General features: G+C 41.2%; 1 protein-coding gene and 1 pseudogene across 2 annotated transcripts in view; one reads left to right on the top strand and one right to left on the bottom strand.

Annotated features, from left to right (window-relative positions):
• The window catches only part of LOC148896236 (zinc finger protein 407-like), a 233,593-nt gene that overhangs the window by 5,716 nt on the left and 200,006 nt on the right, over window positions 1-27,871 (top strand). For both annotated transcript variants that reach the window (XM_088999222.1, XM_088999223.1), the window contains 2 exons: window positions 539-2,662; window positions 10,994-11,108. In XM_088999222.1, the coding sequence (XP_088855348.1) occupies window positions 539-2,662; window positions 10,994-11,108 (2,239 nt within the window). The remainder of the gene's footprint in view (window positions 1-538; window positions 2,663-10,993; window positions 11,109-27,871) is intronic.
• LOC148896237 (5S ribosomal RNA) lies at window positions 4,937-5,049 on the bottom strand (annotated as a pseudogene).

Genomic DNA, 27,871 nt, shown 5'->3' with positions numbered 1-27,871 from the left:
TGAATGGATATACAGTGAGCTTTTTTTTAACATTGTGTACTTCCACATAATATCATGATCATTATCATGCCGTGAAGTTCATGTTACGATAATACAATTCATTACATCTTTATACATACGTACCTTGAAATTAACACCTCTTACGGAAACACACATTTGCTAAATCTTTTAGAATTTATGTACTTATTTTTTTTTACCATTTTGGTAATAGCAACTATCTCTAATTTCAAATGCCAACCGAATACTGTGTCACAGTAGGTCATTGTGTACCGAGAATTTATACATTGTGTTGTTTTGAACTCAACTCGGTCATAGGATTTCACAGTTTTTAATTTGATAAATTGGCAATTTAGCAAACACGTTATAGCTCCAACCATAACTTTGGAGAGTGAATCTTTTGGTTTGAGAATGTAAACTGAGGTTCATGTGTGCAAGTTTTTGTTTTGAATTTTGTCATTTCTGGTATATATATGGTTACCACCAACAAGTCTGCACCGCCAATTCAATTGCCTGAAGGAGCTTTGTTCTTTTCTTTCAGCTGATGCAGAAAAGTACATGGAGGAAGAAGAGAATGTTGAGGTCACTGAAAGTGCTTTCAAGGTCACCTCTTCACAAGTAGAGCCAAAAATTACAGGGAACAGATTTAAGATAAAGTGTGAAAATTGTGATTTAAGGGTTTCCACACTTTGCTTCTTGGAAAGCCATGTTCGCATCAAGCACTCCGACTTGGATTGGTACCGCTGTAAATTATGTAACTTCTTTTCTGCTACATCTCAATGGATGGAAAAACACCTAAACTCAGATATTCATATGCAACATCAGAGCACACAACATAGTGCTTCTCCTTCTTCTAGTGATTATGTTGAAAGGGTATGTAAAGGAGATGTGGATGAAGACGGCATAAGTGATGTGGCTCTGGGAAGCCAGGAAGAAATGGAGGCTACTAAAGCTGCAGATGAGGAAGATTTGGAACTGGAACCTCCCAAACCAAAAAGAGGCAGACCAAAACAACAGGTTTCAACCAAATGTGATTACTGTGGCTTGGCAGTGTCTAATGCTACGAACCTCAGTGTCCATGTCCGACGCAAACACAGCAAAGAGTATGTTTACAAGTGTGTTCTGTGCAGCTATAGTTGTGTGACCAAAGGAGACATCGATCGTCATTGTATCACCAAAAAACACAGGAAACGTGTGCAGCAGTGTGAAAATAGAAGCAACATGAAAGATACTGCAGGGCCTGCACTACAGGAACCCACAGATACACAACCTCAGGAAGAAAATGAATATACAGAGCTCAGGGGCATGGAACAGAAATCACAAGGCTCCAAAAAACACACTGAAGAAGAGCAAACACCGTCGTACATGCCCCCAGTAGAAGGTCACTCTGACTCTTTTGCTTGCAGTCACTGCAATTTTAGAGCTCACTCAGTTCCCTCCCTAAATCTTCATGTGAAACGAAAGCACAGCAAAGACTTTGAATACGTCTGTTTGGCTTGCGGATACTACGCTGTAACAAGCGAGGAAATGTCTCGTCATGCCAGCACAGAGAGGCACAAACAGAAAAGCAAGACATTCATGTCACTACCGGAAAATGGTGGCCAAACATCTTTTCAGACCTCTTCAGAATCCATTGATGTCATTGATCTTAGTGGTGCAAAGGTTCCTCCAGAGTCAGAACCTTTGAAGCTCCCCAACGATCCAAATCTAAATTCCGAAGAAAGCCAAAAAGAAAAAAAACAGCCCACACTGGCATCATCTGTCCCTTTTTCACCACCTTTTGCCTTGTTCACTGGCAAAGCAAAGGAAAAGCAGCCAGAGAGTACCGTGTCTTCCCCTGGTGATGATTGTGCAGTCGGGCAAACAGCACAGTCTGAGCATGTGCCCCAAGCAGAAATTGGACTTGAAGTGGAACAATATCCACAGCCAGAAATTCGAGAACAAGAGGACACATGCAGAGAACGTAACAGCACAGACAAAATCTGCGATTCAGTCCCACAAATGTCCACTGCCCGACCTTTTGATTCCTGCATTATGTCCGTAAAGGCCCTAGCTGAACAGGGGCGGCCATCGCTCGAGGGCGTTGCTCTCGAAGGTGCAGCTGCTGTTAAAGCCTTGACGGTAGAAGCACCAATGCCCTCTGGGCAGTTGCCCCATTATGTCAAGAAGCTCGAACATAAGGAAGTGAGTGTTGGACCTAAAGTGAAAAACGCCCGAATTCGCTGTGACGACTGTGGCTTTATGGCTGACGGCCTAAGCGGCTTGAATGTGCACATCTCAATGAAGCACCCAACCAAGGACAAACATTTCCATTGTATGGTGTGCGGCAAGTCATTCTACACTGAGAGCAACCTGCATCAACACCTGGCCAGCGCTTCCCACATCCGAAATGAGCAGAACAGCATAGATGAACGTCTTGACGGCGCCGCCTGCTTCAAGTGCGCAAAGTGCACAGATCGTTTTGAAACGGAGCAAGAGCTTTTCATTCACATCAAGGAGAAACATGATGAGCTGCTGAGACAAGTAAACAAGTATGTGATTGAGGACACTGAACAGATCAATCGTGAGCGAGAGGAGCACCAAGGCAACAAGTGCAAGTACTGCGGGAAGGTGTGCAAGAGCAGCAATTCCATGGCTTTCCTTGCACACATTCGCACACATACTGGTATGTATGCTGTTTTTATACCCTTCCTCCCTCGCTATCTCACATGTAAAGTGGACATAAAAAGCAATCAAATACTTGCTAACATATTTGACTGCGTTCAATATGTTGCATTATTATTACAGTAAAGTCTCGTTATATCGATATCGGATATATCGATAGTCCCGGTTATATCGATACTATTTCTATGCACGCACGGAGAAAATTACATGCAAACAGGGTCGGATATATTGATAGTCCCGGTTATATCGATATTTTTTCGGACTCCCTTGAATATCGATATAACGAGACTTTACTGTATTTGAGACACACACACACAAATATCTGTGTTGGAAGTGTGACCTATAGGGACAACCGACGCCTCCGGACAAGTTGTGTCCATAATTTGTAAAATTACTTCAAATTACTTCTACTGAGCGTATTTTACAAAGATTCCACGGCATATAGCTATATTTTAGGTTTTAAGACTTGCGCTGAATATTCAGGAAGTCTTGTTTTCGAGTTGATGACGATGCCAGACGTGACGTCACATGTGGAACGCCCCTGACCGAGAAAGCGACACACAATGCATTTTGGGTACATTGTTTGGTCTGAAAACTTTGTGTTGATTGTGAAATTAGAAGGAAAACATAAATAACACGATGGTGAATCGTTGTGTGTTGCACCAAGATTACTATTTGATACTGGCTGACACAAATTCCCAGCAGACAAATCAGCCCATTTCCAACAGAGCTTAGGCGCCATCTTGTGCATTTTCCGGGAGCTACATTGGAGTCCAGATGCCTCAAAATGAGACAGAAGGTCTTCTTTAATCGATTGCAAACATTTATGCTTTCCTCTTCAGAACTATTTGAATCATATTCATAACTGGATGAGTAACAAGAAAGTATCTTCTCCGAATCGGAAGCCATTGTTTTGATTCTCTAGCAAGGCAAGACATCCTGGCGTGACGTCACGAACAAGGGGGCGGGACCTTCTGAAACTGAAACATTCTGAGGTCATTTTGAAGTAGTTTTGGGACACTAAGTCATTTTTATTGGTGTTTTGCATTTGACTAAAAATATCAGCCTGCGTGTTTTGGGTATTTTAGATGCTATAAAACGTTTTTCTGATGTCAGGAAACAAAAAAAATGGTGTCGGTTGTCCTTTATGTTCCTTGCAGCTAGGCATTAATGTTTCAGGCCAACATGTACATTTGGGATGGCCTTGTCACACACAACATGGGGAGGGTATGGGCAAACTTGGCATGTTGTAATTGGTGTTTGTGTGTGTTCCCACACAAACATTGCTTGATGTTGTAAATAGGTTCATTGCATTATGTATTTATATATATTTTATCAAGTGTTTTCATTTTCTGTATAGCTGGGGTCGGCCGAGAGCACCTTTTGGCCGTGTTATTGAAAGGGGTCCGGCAAAGTCATCTCTCTTCAGGAGACCTGAAAAATAGTTTAAGTCTTAACATTTTATCATCAGAAAAAGCACGGCATATTAAAACCTGTAGATTGTCCGATCATATGTAAATGTTATACACACATGGCCAATAGTGCAGAATTGTGGAAAACAAAAATACCTAAACACATTCTGATGTTGGAGGAATTGAGCCGATGCCAACACTGTCCTGTGTATGGTCCAGTGTCTTTGTGCCTTTAAAATCGGGTAAGAGTTTATATTCCTAATTAAAAAATAAAAGCTGTTTACTCTGTAAATAACAAATTGTTTAATTTCAATGCAAAAAAAAAATATGTATCGATGTTTGATAGACTGGGAAAAAAAACAACATTTAAAAGGGTGTGTAGCTTTACTTTTACAATGTTAATTCATTTTAAAAGTCACGTTAATTTCAATTCAATGCAAACAAATATGATCTATCATACCATCGTACATTAAAAAAATGTATAATTCGTCGGCCTCCATCGGTCATGGCTGACCATGGATGACTGTCCCGGTGGACAGTGTGCCTGGGCGGTGTGTTATGGAGAGCAGGTTGTCGCCTATGCAGCTTGCTCCCCCTCTCCACCACGCTGACTGGACCAAAGGAACAGCTGAGCTGATACAATTTGGGGTCAGTATGGTTGCAGGAGCTGCCGGAAAGGTAGTGGAGTTCGCCACCAGACCGCCTTAGGTGCGCCATTACCGGATTGATTTCGGGTTTACTCCCATAGTAGCTGCCGGAAAGGTGGCGGATCTCGCCACCAGACCGCCTTAGAGGCTCCGGAGACTCGTGGATGACGGGGTCGTCTTTACACCCGTGTAGGTCTATAGGACCTACCCACTGCCAATGTACAGCACCTGGTATTCCCAGGCGGTCTCCCATCCAAGTACTAACCAGGCCCGACCCTGATTAGCTTCCGAGATCAGACGAGCGTTCGCAAAGTAGTATGGCTGTACATGTATGATTATGCAAACACTAATTATATTATGTAACCCTCAGACTGACTTTACAGGAGGCTGACATGTTTCCACAACATCTTTCTTGTGACAGATACTCAGAGGAATCAAATTAGCTGATGACAAATTTGCTGGATCAATAACAACATAATGTTTGACTACTACAATGCTGCAATACTAAAATGCCCCTACCTTGTCACTTGAGGGCATTTGTGATGACATTTTGCTGTGTGGGTCTCTGTGAGGGGCTGTCTGGTGGCACAGTCGTTAGCTTGTTGACCTCACAGTGCAGAGGTGGTGGGTTTGATCGCGGTTCTATACAGTGGGACCTCGGTTTACGAACCCCTTGGCTTACGAACTTTCCGGTTTACGAACGTTACATTTATGAAAATTTTACCTTGGCATCCGAACTATTTTTCAGGATACACACGGAGCTGCCACAATGAGTGATGTGAATGAGCCCTTCTCCAAACAAGGAAATGGCAGGGACTTTTTTGTCCTCTATTTCCCGCCCCCGGGGGATCGGGTAACAGACAGAGACAGAGTGAGGCCGTTCTCCAAAAAACAAAATGGCGTCTTCGGTTAAAGCCACGTGATTGGTCAAGAATCCAGCAGTGGAGGGGGCGGGGGTTAAACATTAAAGAGAAAGGCAGACAGAGAGAGAGAGAGAAAACACACACACGCACGAAAGGGAGAGGACAGAGCTTGAAACAAAAAAATAAAACAAACAAGTAAAATGGTGAGAAAATGGATAGAAATTTTAACTTTGATAGTTCAAAAGCGGAGTGTAGACTGGAAGGTTAAATATCCCATCAATCAGGCTTCACAAATAACTCGCACAAGTCATCTGTACACTTGATGCAGAAAGCTATTAACCCAGATAAACAGATCACAATTGATGAACTTGAGACAATTATCACAGAGAAAGCACCTACAAGGGATCATTTCTCAAGATGGTGAAAGAAGCCTATGTTCCTCATCAAGTGTTTAATGCTGAGGAAACCGGACACTCCATTCCATCAAGCCATTAACGACCATCACAAAGGTAAATAAAATGACTTTATTGTACAGTACAGTTTATTTCTTTAATCATAATACGATAGCACATTTATTATACATTAAATAAGGTATATTTTGTGTAATTTTAAGGCTTAGAAAATGAGAAAGTAGAAAATTATGTTTTATGGGAACCTGGGAACGGATTATTCTCGTTTTAATGGTTTCCTATGGGATTTTTTTGGGGGATACACACTTTTCGACTTACACACTCTGTCTGGGAACCAATTAAGTTCGTAAGCCAAGGTCCCACTCTATTACTATGCGGAGTTTGCAGGGTCTCCCCCCATGCCTGCGTGGATATCTCCATGTACTCATTTTCTGCTCACATTGCCAAAACATGCATAGTCGTCTTTGTCCATCCATCCATCCATCCATCCATTTTCCGTACCGCTTATTCCTCATTAGGGTCGCGGGGGGTGCTGTAGCCTATCTCAGCTGTCTTCGGGCACGAGGCGGGTGACACCCTGAATTGGTTGCCAGCCAATCGCAGGGCACACAAAGACGAACAAGAGTCACTCTCACACTCACACCTAGGGACAATTTGGAGTTGTCAATCTGCCTGCCATGCATGTTTTTGAAGTGTGGGGGGAAACCGGAGGACCCGGAGAAAACCCACGCGGGTCCGGGGAGAACATGCAAACTCCACACAGGGAGGCCGGACCGGGACGCGAACCAGCGACCTCTGCACTGTGCAGCCGTTGTGCTAACCACTCAACTACCGGGCCGCCTAGTCGTCTTTGTGTAATTTGGTGGGAACCGGTTCAGGGTGTCCCCCGCCTATTGCCCAAAGAGAGCTATGACAGTCTACAGCATGTCCTGCGCTCCTTGTGAGGATAAAGCCAATCAGAAAATGGATGGAAGAGATAAAATGCGCTTGATTCCAAGTAAAGTCTTTGCACTCTATTAGTTCACCACTTGATGGCATTAAAGAATCAAACATTTTTAAACATCCCTTTTAACTTTGGGTCAAACATCTTCGCAATCTTGAACTAACCACACACAATATTGCAATAATCCATTCAGATGACATAAGACTGTTTTCCCGAATTCATCAAGAACATGTCTCTACTTTGTGATCTTGTGTACCAGTAAATCGTAAAAAGATTGAGTGATGCATGTTACGTTCCTGCCCTCACATATTTGGATTGAATTTGAATGAATCCTAACCGAAAACCTAAGCTACATGTGTGATAAAACTGCACCGTGTTTTGCCAAACAGACGTATGGCAAAGCTCTTGCCTGTGATAACCAGGTAAAAGCTGTTGCAGGAGGTGACGGTAAAGACTGATTAGGCTTCAGAGCAGCGAGAGAAACGCTAATGGACCGCAGATTGGGATTCCCTAAGCAATGCTTGTATGGTCAGAGACATGTGCGACTCATAATTGATGTGTCCATTACCAAGACTCAGTTGTAATTATAGTCAATAAGTCTCTGTAAATGTGTTAAAGCTGAGGCTAAAAGCATTGGAGGTCCAAAGAGAGGTGGGCTAATAATTTAAAATAATCAATGCAGACAAATTCAAAGCCTTTAATTTCCCTTGTGTCTGGACGTCCACAATTGTGTGGAGGTAAGTGGTAGAATGCCTAGTGAATGTGTGTGTATGTCAGCCTTCATGGCTAGTTGATTATTCCCAATCCATTAAGATTTATTCTGTCATTTATAATGCAAAGCAGAGCATTGCTGAGGTATTTGACTAGGAAATGTAACAGAGCACCGTCTATTCTTAATCTGTCGAACATTTCCCTGACCAATATGTATTAATTGCTTTTAAAATCAACTTAATGCCCGAATGAGATGTGAGGGAACCATCAATAAATGCCCTTTTCTGCCTTGAATGTTTCATTCCCACTCTTCTGCTCAAGCATTAATGACCCTTCAAGTCCACAATCCATTTTCTCTTTCTGTGGGGGCTGTATGTAGATATTGTCATGCATTCCAACAAATTGCATCAGAAAAAGAAGAACCAATTTGTTCATATTTTTTTGTGGCAAATCTCATTTTTGGCTGCTGAGGTTTGTTGAGAGTTGGTGTTTAAATGCTATATTAATTCAAAGCACAGTTGTTTTGTTCTTAATGACAGTACAAATGTCTACCCATAATGGATGCCCCTCTGTCTAAACACCAGAAAGTCTGCGACACTGATTGTGTGTAGTGATGACAACATTGTATTTCGCTGAGGTTTTTGCTCATGTATTTCCATTTCCTTGGGCAAGTGGTTAAATTGTCATCTGCCAATTTGGGTGCCCAGGTTCAAGACCATACAAATGGCCACAATGTCATTGAGCATAACAAAAACACCCCAAACTGCTCCAAAGGCACTTGTGCAGCCACCTGCCCCGATGCTTGTGCTGGGATTGGTCACATGCGGAGGTCAAATTGTGTACACATGATCCAAAAAAATCTTAGTCATTTCAGCGTTTCATAATGCTGAAAAGAACAAATTTCTCTGTCTGTCATTTGGTGTTATTGCTACGTTCCCTCGATATGTTGAATTATTTACTTTTCATATTTCATTTCGGGCGGCCAGGTAGTCGAGCGGTTAGCACACCGGCTTCACAGTGCAGAGTGCATCCCGGTCCGGCCTCCCAGTGTGGAGTTTGCATGTTCGGGTCCTCCGGTTTCCTCCCACACTCCAAAAACATGCATGTCAGGCAGATTGGCCACTCCAAATTGTCCCTCGGTGTTAGTGTGAGACTGACTGTTGTACGTCTTTATGTGCCCTGCGATTGGCTGGCAACCAATTCAGGGTGTCCCCCGCCTCGTGCCCGAAGACAGCTGGGATAGGCTCCAGCACCCCTTGCGACCCTAATGAGGAATAAGCGGTATGGAAAATGGATGGATGGATATTTCATTTCTTGTTTTATTGGAAATTGTTTATAGTGTTTTGTGAAGCAGCTCAATATGGGCCTGCCACTTTTGAGGTTGGGATCATGTCCTGATCCTTTTAATTACAAACTTGAGTCACGGCTGGTGCTGGAGCCTATCCCAGCTGTCTTAAAGGACAACCCAGGTCACTTTTTTGTTTCTTAACTGACATCAGAAAAACCTTTTATAGCATCTAAAATACCCAAAACGTATATTTTTATTCAAATGCAAAACACCAATAAAAATGACAAAGTGTCCAAAATCTGCAACAAATTGAGCTGCGAATTGGGCATTTTCAGAAAGTCCCGCCCCCAGTTCGAGACGTCACGCCAAGACGTCTTGCATTGCTGGAGAATCAAAACAATGGCTTCAGATTCGGAGAATATGCTTTCTTGTTACACATCCAGGTATGAATATGATTCAAATAGTTCTGAAGAGGAAAACATACATGTTTGCAATCGATTAAAGAATTTATTCCATGTATTTTGAGGCAACATTGAGGGGAAATGTATCCCCGAAAAAGAGGCACAAAATGGCGACCTCCTGTGGCCACCTCCGTTTCCACATCCTGATAAATTCCTTATATGGAGCTTGGACTCCCTCTTTAGGCGGCTTTTGGGTGCAACACGAGGTCCCCAGACCAAACAAGTACAGCAAAATACGTTGACGTGATGGAAGGACTGCTACAATGCGTCATTTTTTTCAGTCAGGGGCGTTCCTTTAGTGACGTCACATACGGGCTCGTCACCAACTCAAAAACAAGATTTCCTGAATATTCAGCGTGAGTCTTAAAACGTAAAATATAGCTGTATGCGGTGGAATCTTATTACAATACGCTCAGTAGAAGTCATTTGAAGCCATTTTACGAATTATGGACACAACTTGTCCGGAGACGTCGGTTGACAACCGACGTCTACGACCAGTTGTGCCCATAATTTGTATTTTTTTTTTTTTGCTGCAAATGCTGACCCCTTTCTAAGGGGAGACTTCCGGAATATTCAGCGCAAGTCTTAAAACGTAAAATATAGCTATATGTGGTGGAATCATGTGGTGGAAAATATGTCCAGTAGAAGTCATTTGAAGCGATTTTACAAGTTATGGACACAACTGGTCCGGGGGCGTCGGTTGTCCTTTAAGACAGCTGGGATAGGCTGCAGCACCAGCCGTGCCCCAAGTGAGGATAAAGTGGTTCGGAAAATGGTATTCATCCATCCATCCATCCATCCCCCCAAAACACACCCACACACACAATCATGCACACGCGCGCACACACACACACACACACACACACACACACACACACACACACACACACACACACACACACACACACACACACACACACACACACACACACACACACACACACACACACACACACACACACACACACACACACACGTGCCTGTGGACATGTGTCAAAAGTGAACCTCCCGGATTACATTGTCATGAAAGTTGACACAAAACCATTGATGGTAGAAAGTCTAATTTTGAAGAAATGTTTGAATGACTGTTACGTCAAACAATTATTTTTTTTTCCGACATTTAAAACAAACCATTACTCGCCAAGGAACGTGTGTGTATTTTATTTATTTGTATTATTATTTTTATATTTATTTTTTAATCAGCCACAACTCCAATTTTACTGCTGCCGTGCTGTCACATTGCGGACATTATTTGTGAGGAAAAGTTAAGGTTATTAAAGGTTCAAACTTCTTTTTATACACCATCTTTTTTTACAAATACAGGTTTCAATTTGGGTACCTGCGACTTACAGACAGCTGTGACTTGTCTTGCGGGTATACAAAATGTTCTTTCCTTTTAAAATGTAATGGGTGCAGCTATTAATCAGTCTGGAAATTATGGTAGTTTTATGTCAATTACAGTGAGGAAAACATTCTAAAATCAATCTTTCTGGAAGTACTCCACACATGACACAACTATGAAAAAAATAATATTAATCCACTGCTGATCAAAATGTTTTAATAGTTCTGCGCATAAACTATGCTTTTTTTTTTACAGGTTCAAAGCCCTTTCTTTGTAAAATTTGCCACTTTGCAACGGCTCAGTTGGGAGATGCCAGAAACCATGTGAAAAGGCACCTTGGCATGAGGGAGTACAGATGTGACATCTGTGGGTAAGTTTGAAGATTTCGTTATTTAATTCTTGTCGTATCTACTGGGCTTGCAGTATGGTGTTGTCAAGTAATGTGAGTTCAGAAACTGAATGTTACGAACTGTGGTTAATGCATACTTTAATCATTTGTGGAAGAAAAATTCAGAGCAACTTTGACACTTTTAATATCTTTAGCGATAAGATGTTGTTCATACAACTGTGTTGCAACTATTTCGTTGCAAAAGTGATCCATCATCTGCTTAACTTCACCAATGTTTGTGGACATGCACAACTGCATGCTGACTTGTTAGCTTTTTCAGGAATTTTGTTGAAAATGTTGGACTATAATTCTGTGGAAAAAAAGATGCTGATCCCTAATTTTCTTCCAAGTGGTCATGAGATTAGTAAACCTTAACTGAGGCCTAAGGCACTTTAGATGATTCAGAATAGATGCGAAACTATCCAGATTTATGCTTGTTGGATATGAATATCAGCTCTCTTTAATTTTTGATTTTACATTCCAAAAATTCAAACTCTCAAATTATAACATGTTGTGCTTTTTCCACTCAAATTATAGACTTGATAGGAGGAATTCGTGAAGTCAGAATGTATTCAAATCTTGCTCAGAGTTTTCAAAACTATCCGCAACTAAAGCGTCTTGGTGAACACTGGCGCGTGTGGCTGCCGCTGCTCACCCGCAGAAAAAAATATCCTATGACTTTAAGGTGTCCTTGAGAGTTTTGAAAGGCGCTTATGAATGGCATCTATTATTATTCAAATAGACCATCCTTGTCGTATAAAGTGAAAATCACCTGTAATTTATCTCCCTAACAAAGGTAGTTGGTCAATTATCAGGTTGTGTAAGAGTGTTTTGATATCTCTGTGTATTTTGCACGAGTGAAAGAAAAAATATTTATTTTTGAATTTGTAGTTTTGAACCATCAAGTGTCTCTGGATCTCTAGATCTCACTGCAATGAATATATATTTAGATATTACGTTTTCTCCATTTATTTTTTTTGTCAATGCTCTACTTTACTTCACTTACAGGCCAACTTTGTTCTACCAAAGCTGCTGACTGAGTGTTTATTTGCTTCAACGAAGTTTGCAAATACATTACAGCAGGCGCAAGCAGGCTTTGGTCTAAACATTAGTTTTCCTTTAATGAGAAGAAATGCTCATGTTTCACGGGCTCTCCTGTGAAAACCCCTGTCTTCTCCCAAGTGCGACAAATGTGACACTTTACATACACACACACATACATATGGAACAGTTCTCCAATATGTCTTTAAATGGCACTACTAAATTTCATCCCTGGTTTAACAAATCATACGCGCAGAGGAGTCGACGACTGCCTGGGCTATCCATTGGTGACTAATCGGCCCTGTGTGCGGTTTCATTACTGACTGATTACCAGGCCGTCCCTCATCTTTAACAAATAGGAAAAAAACCCTCAAAGAAAACCCTCAAAGAAACCTAAAATACCCTAATTATAAGATAGAATAACACATGCACACAACCTCCACTTTTTCTGCTTCATCTGCCCTTAATTCGCAATTAAAATCTATCAGCTGTGGATGGCCGCATAGTAGGTATAATATAGAGTCCAAAATTAAGCCTTTTTTTCGTGTTGGCCCTGTCGGGTTAACATGAGTCATGTTGTGATGGTTCTGCTTGAACGGTCACTGGCCTTGCACATTCGGTTATTAACAGAGGTGTGTGTGTGTGTGTGTGTGTGTGTGTGTGTGTGTGTGTGTGTGTGTGTGTGTGTGTGTGTGTGTGTGTGTGTGTGTGCGCGTGTATAAGTGTGTATAAATGTGTGTATACACATATATCAAAGCCAATTTAAATGAATAAAAGTGACAAACACATTTCATTCAGCGGTACTCATCTCTTTCTGAAAGTGGCTCTGCCAACTTCTTAAACCAAAAACACGCAATTCAACGCTAGCGGAGGTCCCACTCGAACAGTCATTGTGGAGTAGTACAATCGCTAGGTTCAGTGAGTCAGTGTTCAATGAAGGAGAATGTACAAACCCTACTAATTTGTTGTGCATTATTTTCTTTACCCGTTTCCCACCACCTTGCCATCGATGTCTTTGTTTCCCTCATTAAACATTCAGCCCACCAGATTATCTCTGACCTAAAACTCAGTGAATGGGTGTCATGGACATTACCTTTCTTTCTCCTGCTTCTGATGTCTTTTCGGGGCAGGGGAAGTTCTCGATCATTAATGATGATATTGTGTTGACATTTGATCAGCCAATGCAAATGTGAGGCCAGGAAAGATATACATACGCTTCTTGACCACACCGACGTCCTGCTCTGACTTGCTCATCACCTTCAACACTTGCCTTACAATTTTGCTTACTTTCTTCCCGCGCATGCTACTCCGTGCTCTATCTGCATGTGTGTCTTCATTTAACAACAAAGAGATCCGTTTTTAATTTGCCTATAAAGAACTCCTAAGGTGCACCAACAGCAGAAAACACAAATTGGCTGTTAGCGTGCGCGATAAGATTTCTCATATTTAATTGGTTTCAAAGAAAGTCAACCAGCATGTGAGATGGTAGGTTCTTGTGTATTCCTCCCAGCATGTTTTGTCCACAGTGGGGCTTGGTCATTTAATGAACCTCCTCTTACTGTCCTCCATCATCCAACAGAAAGGCCCCACATTCAGCATTTTCACCCTCCTGGTCTCTGGTCCAGACGGACATCCAATGTTGTTGTAGGTGTTAAATTATGCATAAACAATCTAAATGCTTTGAGGAATTGGTTTAATATCAGCCCCTCAGCCTTGGCCTTACTAGTATTAACACTCTCAAAGGCATGGATTGTTCTCATGTGTCCTGCCTTTTTTATTATTATTATTATGACTCATAAACTGCGTGTCACTTCAGGAATTAAAGTAAAGCTTTAAAAACTGTTGCTTGGAACACAAAAGTTTGGCTGTTTTTCTTGCAGCTGTGCCCCCCTCCATGATTACAGTTCTCTTGGTTTAAGAGTTGGAGAAAAAAAGATAGATAAATAATTATAATTTCATTTTGGACGTCTGATTTGACTGTTAACAAGATGGGGCTGGCTTATGTCAGGATTTTTATGTCCTCCTGTCTTGTGAGATTGTCTGGTCTGTTCCTAGAATAGCCCATCAGTTCCGCCCTGTATGGCTCATTCGCAGTAATATGCGTTAATGCCCCGGCCTGTATCAGTACTATGAGGCCTGGCACTGTCGAGGAGCATCTTAGCTTGCTGCTTATGCCGAGGAACCGTCACTTCGTGCAGACCCTCTATTGTCTATTCACACCCTTCTCCTTTGACGTGATTCTCTGTAATCCTCAAACAGATTTTTGTTAGAACTCGCTAAGAACTATTTTTATGTCCTGCCCCCGCCCCCACTCGCACTTACTCCACCCCATTGAAACATTAACAGTTGTTGCAGATGAGGAGAAGGATCCCTATGAGGATGATTATAATGTCACCCGACTGATCTCCCGCCTTCCCGTAATAATAGTACATCATCACTTGTAATGTGTCAGAGGGACATGTTGGTGGCGTGCAGTTTAAACAGCCTGATATAATACACAGAATTACTGCCTGTCAAGCCTACAGACAACCCACAGTGTTTGAATTACATTTACACTCATTGCATACTTGAACAATTTTATAAAGAGCCCACACTACCCCACCGTAGCAAGGACAAAGAAAATACGACACCTTGTAACCTTAGCGAACATGTCAGTAACAGAACTGCATTTTGATCAATTATTGTATCCATTTGAGTGCTGTGTTTTGGGGTTGTATGGTTTTTGAACACCTAACAAATGTATTTTTTTAAAGAGTTTTTGTTTGGACATTTGGGAGGGGGGTATTATTAACCTTAAGGATACTTTCATCCCTTTGCGTTTGAAAGGAGCAAGTGATTGTATTAAGTTTGGCTCTATCAGATCTCGCTATAAAAATCTTCCAATACATTGACTGAAGTCACTGGTTATCTGTTCAGCACTATCATTTCACTTAAAACCCATTTTCACCTTTTTAGGTCATCGCTTTGAAAATAATAGGCCCCATTCTTCAAGCCAAGAAGAGGTTTGAATTAAATGTGTGTTTGGGAACACTGTCCTCTTCAGTCTGTCCCTTTCATCAAAATAAACACATTCTGCTTTGAGGCATTTAACTGAATTTAATGCACCATTATTGGAGATGAAATGAATAATGGTAAAGGTCATTTAGAAAATGATGCAGCAATGATGGTCTGGAAAGGTTAAGTATGTGAATGAGCAGTTCTGATGAGAACAAGCACCGTGTATGGCTTCGAGAGCTCACTGTTCTGGTCTGACTCGATACTCTGTGATCACTCTTTATGACTGAGACAGCTTTACTGCCTGTTACCACCCATAACACGATAAAGTGTGGTATAATGGATTAGATGTGTTTAGTAGCCTTGGGCTGATGTTTGTAAAATTAATGTTTTTTTTGTGCAAAAGAGCAAACGAAACACACATTACGTATGTGTGCTGATCAAAAGTGCAAGAGGAAAAGGAGAGAGAATTCGGTAGTTATGTCTTGATTATGATTATTTTTTCAACAGGATTGTGACATTGTTTCTTTGTATATGGATCAGTAACGACTATGAATGTCCTGCAAGGCTTGTTTTTTTTCATGGGTTTTTCATACTTGGAACCGCAATGATACAAATATTACAGTAAAGTCTCGTTATATCGATATCGGATATATCGATAGTCCCGGTTATATCGATACTATTTCTATGCACGCACAGAGAAAATTACATGCAAACAGGGTCGGATATATCGATAGTCCCGGTTGTATCGATATTTTTCGGACTCCCTTGAATATCGATATAACGAGACTTTACTGTATTTGTTTAAAATTACGTGCTGGTGGTACCCAGGGGACCTAACACTTTGTTTGGTTATGTTGATTTATTATTATTATTTTTTTTTAATTTCAAGAAGTTTACCAAGTGGACCCAAATCGGCATTTACTGAGTGCCACAGACAAAGAGAGGAATATTCTTCATTACCAGTCTTGTTTTAATAAAAAAAATCATATCGTACACACATAATTGTGACCATGGGACTTGATAATCAACACCTATCTGCTTATAGGACAACCGACATCACTTTTTTGTTTCTTAACTGACATCAGAAAAACCTTTTATAGAATCTAAAATACCCAAAACACGCAGTATGGTATTTTTATTCAAATGCAAAACGCCAATAAAAATGACTTAAAGTGTCCAAAATCTGCAAAAAAATTAGCTGCGAATTGGGCATTTTCAGAAAGTCCTGCCCCCAGTTCGTGACGTCACGCCAAGTCGTCTTGCATTGCTGGAGAATGAAAACAATGGCTTCAGATTCGGAGAATATACTTTCTTGTTACACATCCAGTTATGAATATGATTCAAATAGTTCTGAAGAGGAAAGCATACATGTTTGCAATCGATTAAAGAATTTATTCCGTGCCATTATGACGCAACATTGAGGCAACATTGTCTCACCCAAAAAGAGGCACAAAATGGCGACCTCCTGTGGCCACCTCCGTTTCCACAGGCTAATAAATTCCTTATATGAAGCTTGGACGCCCTCTTCTCGCGGCATTTGGGTGCAACACGAGGTCCCCAGACCAAACAAGTACAGCAAAATACATTGACGTAATGGAAGGACCACTACAATGCGTCTTTTTCGGTCAGGGTCGTTCTTTTCGTGACGTCACGTACGGACTCGTCACCAACTCAAATACAAGACTTCCTGAATATTCAGCGCGAGTCTTAAAACGTAAAATATAACTATATGCTGTGGAATCTTCTTAAAATGCGCTCAGTAGAAGTCATTTGAAGCAATTTTACAAATTATGGACACAACTTGTCCGGAGACGTCGGTTGTCCTTTAATGGTAATACAAATATGGGACTGAATAAAATCTCGAGGAAAAAAAAACAACAGCCAAACAAAAGCACACGTAAATAAATAAACTTTTGTCACATCAAGCCCCAGAATTGTTTGGGTAAAATATATGGAGCCAGTTGTTTCATTGGAAAAGAAAGGCGTGGGTGGCCTGGTAGTTGAATGATTAACACGTCAACTTCACAATGCAGAAGTACCAGGTTCAATTTCAGCTCCGGCCTTCCTCTGTGGAGTTTGCATGCTCTCCCTTGGCCCGTGTGGGTTTTCTCCGGGTCCTCTGGTTTCTTGCCATATTCTAAAATAACGCATGTCAGGTTGATTAAACACTCCACATTGTCCCTAGGTGTGATTGCGAATGCAAGTGGTTGTTTGTTTCTGTGTCCAATGATTGGCTGGCAACCGGTTCAGGGTGTCCCCCGCCTCGTGGGATAAGCTCCAGCACCCCCCGCAACTTTAGTGAGGATAAAGCAGTTCAGAAAATGAATACATGAATGCGAAAAGAAGAAGGTTGTTAATGAGTGATTAACAACAGCAATTAAAGCACAATGAGGAAGGCAGACGGAGAAAAGGTATATAATTAAAATATCAGTCAGAACTGTGAGAGTCATCCATCGTGCACTTATTAAAAAGCTGGATAGAGATGACGAAATGAATACTGGATAAATCCAGCTGCCCAAAGTGCTTGGTAATCTGCCCGTGCTACAGCGCTGAAAAGGGCGTAAGTAATTTAACTTAATTAATGGGATGCATATTTGATGGAGAAATAAAATATCCCGTCTTCACAGTGAAGAAAGGAAAAGATTTAGTGTGAGTTAAAGGTGGAGGGGAGAATAATTTGTGCATTCAGTTACCGGCTGCTTGAGAGATGGAGAGGGAGAGAGGATAAAGATGGAAACTGAGAGGGAGGAAATAGTGATGGGACAATGAGAGATGAATGGTTGATACAAAGTTGAGCTGATGGGTAAAGGGGAATGGGCTGCCTCACTATTGAGAGGCCATCAGACTGACAACTTGTGATTTAATTGATAGCCAGACAGAGTGTGTCTCGCAGCGAACCGGCACATTACTCTGTTTTGTAAACCCAAGGCTGTCTGCTGCCCGGGCCTCTTTAATATTCATGTGGGAGGAGAGGGGGGTGTCTTTAAAGGTTTTCCAATATCAGTCTTGTCCCTTTACCACCATCCGTTTTCTAGCATCTCTTGACAATGGACACAAACTTTTCATCACTTAGACTAAAATAACAGACATGCAACATGTTCACTTTGCCAGAAAAAGTCATAGCCTGCCAAATTGAATCCTAAAACGGATTCGCCGTGGCACTTTTTGATTGATGAGCTGTCGCTATTCATTATTTTCACAGAGAGACCCTCACAAAGTTAATAGATACCATCCTGGAGACTGGCACCTATGATACATCTAGATCAGGGGTGGGCAAACTTTTGGACTCGCGGGCCACAATGGGTTCTAAAATTTGACAGAGGGGAGGGCAGGAGCATTTGGAGGGAGTGCTTGGGCCAGATATACCAAGGCATTAATGGACAGCCGCCTCCGGACAAGTTGTGTCCATAATTTGTAAAATCACTTCAAATGACTTCTACTGAGAGTATTTTACAAGGATTCCTCCGCATATAGCTATATCTTACGTTTTAAGACTCGCACTGTATATTCGGGAAGTCTTGTTTTCGAGTTGATGACGATCCCCACGTGAGGTCACATTTGGAACGCCCCTGACCAAGAAGCAACACACAATGCATTTTGCGGTACTTTGTTTGGTCTGAAAACCTTGTGTTGATCCGTGTTGATGGCGAAATTAGAAGGAAAACACATACATAACGCGTTGGTTGGAGAGGACAGTAATTTCATCTATGCTGTATGTCATGCATATTAGCATATTTGACAATAAAGCTGACTTTGACTTTTGACTTTTTGGTGAATCGTGTGTTGCACCAAGACAACTATTTGATATTCGCTGACACAAATTCCCAGCAGACAAATCAGCCCATTTCCAACGGAGCTTGGGCAACATCTTCTGCCTTTGTCTGGGACGCTACATTGCTGTCCTTGATGGCTCGAATTGATATGGGAGGACACCTTTTAATCGATTGCAAACATTTATGCTTTCCTCTTCAGAACTGGATGAGTAACAGGAAAGCTTCTCCAAATCTGAAGCCATTGTTTTGATTCTCGAGCAAGGCGTGATGTCACGAACGGGGGACGGGATTTTCTGAAAATCCCCAATTCGCAGCTCAATGTGTTGCCGTTTTAGCACACTTTCAGTTGTTTTTATTGATGTTTTGCATTTGACTAAAAATATCAGCCTGCATGTTTTGGGTATTTTAGATGCGATAAAACGTTTTTCTGATGTCAGTTAGGAAATAAAAAATGGTGTCGGTTGTCCTTTAAATGCAGTGTGTGCAAACCTCACAGCACAGTAAGAACACTACAACCCAATTTATTAACTGTCTTTCAAATGTGAAAAATAGCCCTTATCAGTGAATAAATTTGTCTCAATGAATATGCAAGCTATGGCATTTACATACTATTTCGCAGATACTGGCAGGAGGAAATGTAAATAGATTAAAATAACATACGAACTGTGATTTATCAAGATTGCGTCTGTTTTTAATAAGTTTCAATCAAAGGTGCAAAGTTAAAGAAATCAACATTTATTGAAAAATGGATTCACTTTCAACATTCAAAACACATTATTACACAACGATATAGTCAGGCTGAATAATATCTACTTGTATTAAACTCCGCAAAATCATGGATGGATTGTCCTGACATCGCGCTCTACAAACTCGCCACGGACGCCCTCGCCTTCACGCGCAAATAGTACACGTGTATTGTTGCCAAGTACACAGACATAGGCTGTATTAAATATCCTACCTGCAGCTAAATTAAACTGGCGGACATTTCTTTGCATGAAAGAACCAAACTTAAACCGGACCACATCTGCCAATTATTGGAAATCTGCCTTAATACTACGTATTTTCAATTTAGGGAAAACATTTACAAACAAATTCATGGTTGTGCTATGGGCTCACCAGTTTCACCCATAGTGGCTAATCTATACATGGAAGAGATGGGGAAACAGGCCCTCACATCCTTCCCGGGGACAAAACGTCGACACTGGTTTAGATATGTGGAAGATACTTTCGTCATAATTAAAAAACAAGGAATTAAATCCCTCACAGATCACCTTAACTCGGTAGACATCAACATTAAATTTACTCACGAGGACATTAAAGAGAACCAACATGCCTTTTTGGATTGTAAAGTAATTATAAAAGAAGACAGAGCGCTAAAAACATAAGTCTTTAGTAAGGTTACACACACTGACCAATACTTACTATTCAATTCGAACCATCCTCTACAACACAAACTAGGAGTTATCAGAACCCTCCAGCATATGGCTAAACTAATACAGTAAAGTCTCGATATTCAAGGGAGTCCGAAAAAATATCGATATAACCGGGACTATCGATATATCTGACCCTGTTTGCATGTAATTTTCTCCGTGCGTGCATAGAAATAGTATCGATATAACCGGGACTATCGATATATCCGATATCGATATAACGAGACTTTACTGTACCTACAAGCGCCAAAGGCAGAGAAAATGAGTCAAAACATATCAGGAGAGCACTCACGAACTGTGGGTACCCTCAGTGGTCGTTTAACAAATGTCAGAAAGAATAGGGAATTAATAAATGAGTGGCATTCGTGATGAAAATACATTTATTTTAACATCTATTATATTATTAACACACCGAGACAATCCCACTCATCACCACTGTGTGTTTAATTGAGTAATTGCTGACATGCATGGACAAGAGGTTGTGGGTCTTGTATCAGCAGCTGATTGTTAGTCAACCATAAACAGGAACAGCCAGAGTGGGCTCTTAAGGGCAATATTTGTAGTCCCCAATGTTATGGTGATTTTTTTTTCTTCAACTCTGACATCAGGAAAAATACTTAGCCATAAAAGCGCTCTTATCACTGAGCTGACATAAAGCCCTTCATCCCGTCCTCTCCCTGTGTCCCGGAGTTGCATCGCCTTTAGTTCCCAGTTGTTCAACACACCCGTCAGACTTTCAAATCACCCATCCTTCCTTGTATATGTTGCTGGGGCCCCTCAGGTAGCCTTTGTGCCACCCAGCTTTAAATATGAGCAAATAATGGTGTAGTGACTGATGGTGCTTGTGTCCTCGACTCGAATCCTCTGTGTGCTATAAGGAACATCTCACTGTCTTGTAGTATCATGGGAGAAATAAACCCCGTTGAAAACCCTCAAGGTTTGTCCATGCCAGCCATGGATGGATGCAGCACAACACAAAGACAATGTGGTCTTTTTTGTTTTCATCGAATTGTGGAGTGACTGTTGATAAAAATATATTTGTGGTTGTGTTGAATGGAATGGAACGATATTTTTTGTTTAGATTTCATGCACCATAGTGTTACTGTTAAGAGGCTTATCACATTTTCTTTATTTTTTGTTTGCCTGCATCTACTATGCTCCTTGTAGTCGAGCCAATTTATCACAGTTGTCACCAAATTTGGCTAAAATCCCCGACCAGGGTCACTTGGGAAGAATGAGGTGGCGGTTAGAAGCATGCCTCAATTAGGCATGGCATTATTTACAAAAGGGTAGCATGACTGTTTCTGAGTTTTCATAACTACCATATGATAACGTCTCTTTGCATTGTAATGTTTTTTTTTTTTTTTGCTTTGCACTTCCGGTTTTCTCTACAATGATAAAAAAACTGAGAAAGATTAAAGACACAGATACAGCAAAGTATATAACATCAAGGACATTTTACAGTACGAACAAACATGGTAGAAGAGAGACCAATGGCTTGTCATATTTTTTATCCTATCGTCAACGACAGAAATTGGGTTGTTTTAGTTTTCATAAGAATTCAGATTTATTGATAAATATTGCGCTGCACGAAGAGAATGTGTAAAAAAACACAGTATGTAACCTGTGCTACCAGAGACAATAACATCTTGGACTTGTTTTATGCAAATGCTAAGGATGCATACCAACCCGACACTCTTCCCCCGCTTGGAAGAGCAGACCACAATATGATGTTTCTCAAGCCTGTGTACAAACCCTTAGTGCACAGGCAACCAGCTGTGACCCGCATGGTCAGAAGATGGTCCACAGAGGCTGAAGTGGCTACGCGGGACTGCTTTGAATCAACCAGGTGGGAGCTCTTCACAGATTCATGGGGAGGTCATTGATTCACTCACTGACACCATCACAGATTACACAAACCTTTGTGAAAGAAACACTGTAACCATCAGGACTGTGTGGTGTTTTTCCAACAACAAACCGTGAATTACTCCTGACATAAAAGCCCTCCTGAAGGAGAAGAAAATGGCTTTCGTGTCGAACAGAGTGGAGCTGAAGGCCGTGCAGATCCAACTGAGGAGAAATATCATAGAGGGGAAAAAGGCCAACAGGATGAAAATGGAGGAGCAATGTAAGCCAGCAATGTCACTGGTGTCTGGAGGGTCCTGAATAACATCTCAGGCCACAAAAGCCCAGTGACATTGAATGAGAAAGATAAGGACTGGGCAGATGAATTAAATCGGTTTTTCAACCGGTTTGACCAGATGTCTGTCACCCCTGCCAACCTCAACTGCGCCATCTGACCACCTGCTGTGAACACCACCTGTCGCTGCACCTGCACCCACTCACGATCAGCTTCCACCAACAAAGAACTGACCTCTCAAACGACACCGCACCCGAACCGCCAGCCTGCCTCCTGGTTCCTGCCTGTCAGTCACAACCACACAGGCGAGGAACCAACTGAGGAGGATGAAATTGAGGAAGGCAGCAGGTTCGGACAACATCAGTTCCTGACTCTTCAGGACGTGCTCCGACTAGCTATGTGTCATCGTCCAGCACATTTTCAACCTGAGCTTGGAGCCGGGCAGAGTTCCATAGCTGTGGAGAATGTCATGCCTGGTCTCAGTGCCCAAGATTGCCCACCCAAGGGAGTTCAACAACTACAGTGGTGCTGACGTCCCACCTGATGAAGGCGCTGGAAAGACACCTGAACACCTCCTGCGACCGCTGGCGAGCTCATCACTGGACCCACTACAGTTTGCCTACCAGCCCAGCAACGGTGTGGAGGCTGCCATCATCTACCTCCTCCACTCAGTGATGTTGCACCTGGAGAATGCTAGGATGCACTGTGAGGACCAACTAGCCTTCTTGGATTGTAAAGTAATTATAAAAGAGGACAGAGCGCTAAAAACAGAAGTCTTTAGGAAGGCTACGCACACTGACCAATACTTACTTTTTGACTCTAACCACCCTTTACAACACAAATTAGGAGTTATCAGAACCCTCCAGCATAGGGCTAAACTAATACCAACTAGCATTGAAGGTAGAGAAAAGGAGTCAAAACATATCAGGAGAGCACTAACTAACTATGGGTACCCTCAGTGGTCATTCAACAAATGTCAGAAAGAAAGAATAGGGAATGAAACCAATAATTCTCAAGACACAAAAAGGAGAGGAGTAGCAATACCTTACGTTGCAGGAGTTTCTGAAAAATTACAGAGTCCTTTGTCCACACAAAATTCCTACTTATTTCAAACCGATAAACACATTAAGGCAAAAATTAGTGCATCCAAAAGATATCCAAATGCAAAACAAAGTAATGTAGTTTATTCCATACATTGTAAGAATGAAAATTGTAAAGAGCAGTACATTGGGGAGACTCAACAAATTCTCAAAAAAAGACTTTATCAACATCACAGGGATAATACTAGTGGGCCTCAATCGGCAGTACATTTGCACCTAAAAGCTAGCAACCACGACAATGAGGTTAAAATCTTAGTGAAAGAACATAGATGGTTTGAAAGGGGGGTAAAAGAAGCGATTCTTATAAAACAACAAAATCCTTCATTAAACCGGTCTGGTGGGGTGAGGTTCAATTTGGATCATTCATACAATAGCCTGCTTAGGCAAAACAGGCAACATTCGTAATGCTGATGAGGTGATACCGGTGGGAGTGGGGGAAATGGGCCAGTCGTTAGTCAGGAATGTAGGAACAATCAGTGGGGCCACAGGGAGTGGCCCTCTGTTCCCCCTAACCTGAGAGTAGGGACCTATCATAGCTGTGTCCGGCGCCGCCATGGCTGGACATTAGGGATATATAAATAGGGCCGATACGACCAGTCAGACTTTAGTTCGCTGACGAAGCCTCTTGGATAGGAGGCGAAACGTCCCAAACCTTCAAATTTGTACAGATGACGCTGAAGAAACCTTCTCATCGATGAACGTTACATTTATGAAAATTTTACCTTGGCCTACAAACTATTTTTCGGGATACACACATAGCTGCCACAATGAGTGATGTGTCATTTACGAACGAGCCTGTTCTCCTAACAAGAAAATGGTGGCTAACATTTTTGTTCTCTATTCCCCGCCCCCAATCATCGGTTAAAGCCACGTGATTGGTCAAGAACGCAGCAGTGGGGGCTGGGGTTACAGACAGAGAGAGAGTGACGCCGTTCTCCCAAAAACAAAATGGTGTCTTCGGTTAAAGCCATGTGATTGATGAAGACCCCAGCAGTGGGTTGGGCGGGTTAAACATTAAAGACACAGGCAGACAGAGAGAGAGAGAGAGAGAAAACACACACACACACACGAAAGGGAGATGACAGAGTTTTAAACCAAAAAAACAAAAGTGAAAAATAAAAGAAAAAACATAAACAAGGTTAGAAAATGGATAGAAAACAGTGAAATTTAGACTCATTTGAACATTGATAATTCAAAAGCAGAGTGTAGACTGAAAGGTTAAAATATCCCATCAATCAGGCTCAACAAATAACCTGCACAAGTCAAGCTATCAACCCAGCTAAACTGATCACAATTGATGAAGAACTAGATACAATTATCACAGAGAAAGCAAGAAGCCTATGTTCCTCATTAAGGCTGAGGAAACCGGACACCCCATTCCATCAAGCCATTAACGACCATCACAAAAAAAAGATAACACTTTAAGGCAAAAATTAGTGCATCCAAAAGATAGGCTGCCAAATGTAAAACAAAGTAATGTAGTTTATTCAATACATTGTAAGAATGAAAATTGTAAAGAGCAGTACATTAAGGAGACTAAACACATTCTCAAAAAAATACTTTATCAACATCGCAGGGATAATACTAGTGGGCCTCAATTGGCAGTACTTAAAGCTAGCAACCACTCATTTGACGACAATGAGGTTAAAATCTTGGCGAAAGAACATAGATGGTTTGAAAGGGGAGTAAAAGAAAAAAGGGGAGAAAGAAGCGAGTTTCATAAAACAGCTAAATCCTTCTTTAAACTGATATCATGGGGTAAGGTTCAATTTGGATCGTTCGTACAACAGCCTACTTAGGCAAAATAGGATTAGGAATACTGATGAGGTGATACCGGTGGAAGTGGGGCAATCAGTCCAGTCGTTAGTCAGGACAATAGGAACAATCAGTGAAGCGGCAGGGAGTAGTCCTCTGCTCCCCCCAACCTTAGAGCAGGGACCTATCATAGCAGATTCCAGCACCGCCATGTCTGGACAGTATGTATATATATATATATATATATATATATATATATATATATATATATATATATATATATCGATATTCAAGGGAGTCCGAAAAAATATCGATATAACCGGGACTATCGATATATCCGACCCTGTTTGCATGTAATTTTCTCCGTGCGTCAAGGGAGCATAGAAATAGTATCGATATAACCGGGACTATCGATATATCCGATGTCTATATAACGAGACTTTACTGTATATACAGTAAAGTCTCGTTATATCGATATTCAAGGGAGTCCGAAAAAATATCGATATAACCGGGACTATCGATATATCCGACCCTGTTTGCATGTAATTTTCTCCGTGCGTGCATAGAAATAGTATCGATATAACCGGGACTATCGATATATCCGATATCGATATAACGAGACTTTACTGTATATATATATATATATATATATATATATATATATATATATATATATATATATAGAGAGAGGGCCTAAACTACCAGTAAGACTTTAGTTTGCTGACGAAGTTTCTTGGATAAGAAGCGAAACGAAACGTCCGACACCTTTGAAAGAAGGACAGATGATGATCAAGAAACCTTTTAATTGATGGACCACTCCTGTACGACTGAGAGATTACACAGACAGACAATCACAAAGGTAAATAAAATGACTTTATTGTATAGTATAGTTTATTTCTTTAATCATAATACTATAGCACATTTATTATACATAAAATAAGGTGTATTGTGTGTAGTTTTAAGGCTTAGGAAATTAGAAAGAAGAAAATTATGTTTTATGGGGACCTGGGAACGGAATATTCTCATTTTAATGGTTTCCTATGGGAAATTATTTTTTTGGGATACACACTTTTCACCTTACACACTCTGTCTGGGAACCAATTAAGTTTGTAAGCCAAGGTCCCACTCTATATCAAATGTTTTTTAAATACTTTTATACATTTTTTTCCCATGGCACTATGTACTGTTCTTTTTATGATCCTTTTTTTGTGCAGTAGTACATTTTAGTCTCTTGACATTTTGTTTTGTGCATAGAATACTTTGTTTTATCTTTGACCCCCCCCCCCTCCCAATCCTATCAATTTTGCTGCTGTAGATTGCAAATTTCACCATTGAGGGACTATGAAAGGTATCTGATTCTGAAAATAGTATGGAAGCAAAATGTGCCAACACACCATATTCTGTATTTCTGATATCACTGTCGATGAGATATAATAATAATAATAATAATAATAATTTGAGGTGCATTTCCTTCAGTCTCAGATATGTACAAAACAGTTTTTCCTAAATGTATTTATTTATTATTTTAATTTGCACATGGTGGTTGGATTTGTGCTTTTGTGAATCAAAGTAATCGTGTCTTCACACCTGCACTGTTTGGTCCATTTTAAAGGGACCAGGCTTCCTTTCCCATGCTGGTCCAGCCCTTTTGCGCAGATGTGAATACTGCATACACAAATGAATTTTAGTGCAGCACAAATAACGTTCCCAACACTCAACTTTTGAGGTGGACTTGGAGCACTTCCAAACAGTGTCAGTGTGGTTGGCGTCAGGTCTGATGACAAACCACTGCCGATCTGCAACCAACCACAGGATACAAGTGACTTCTTGAGCTCCACAAGCCACCCAGCCCGGCGTTGGAGCAAGTATTAACCCGTAGTGAATGTTGATTCTTTGTCTTCTGTTTGGCCACGCAGCTACAAGCATTTTATGTGCTGGGCACACAGATCAAACGCTCTTACAGGTCCCTGCATGTGTTGGCTGGCGCTGTATCAAAATGTAGAAAAATAGTGTTGCAAAACTTGCATTGTATGGGCTGCTCATGACATACAAAATTATGCGGAGCAAGAATGCAGGGCATACAAATTTCACGTTTTCCTAAAATTCTGGGTTTGTGCCCTCATAATTTCTGTGCAATGCCCTCACACGTCTTTGTTTCCACACGATAGTTCACTTGCAAATGGTACTTTTACCAACAAAAAAAAAAAAACACAATGTTGACAACTTACAAGCAGTTTAAATGACTTTTTGGGTTTTCATACAACTAAAAAGTTTGGTTTCCTACTTCTGGTGCATTTTGTACAATTATTATACTCGTGTGTTGGTCTCTCCTTGCAGTTAGGATCATGCCCGCTGGGAGGAGAAGTGGACACATGGGCAGAAATGTGGACTTAATACTATCAGTGCAATTCCTTAACATTACACCACGTTAACCCCTCCTACATTGGCTCCCTAAGTAAGGCGCCGTAGGTCTGCAATGCTGCATCCAACTGGAAAAACACTGACACAT

Source organism: Hippocampus bargibanti, linkage group LG06 (assembly GCF_051943395.1).
Source record: "Hippocampus bargibanti isolate YZ-2025 linkage group LG06, ASM5194339v1, whole genome shotgun sequence".
Taxonomy (NCBI): Eukaryota; Metazoa; Chordata; class Actinopteri; order Syngnathiformes; family Syngnathidae; genus Hippocampus; species Hippocampus bargibanti.
This window is presented reverse-complemented; position numbering and strand designations above follow the sequence as displayed.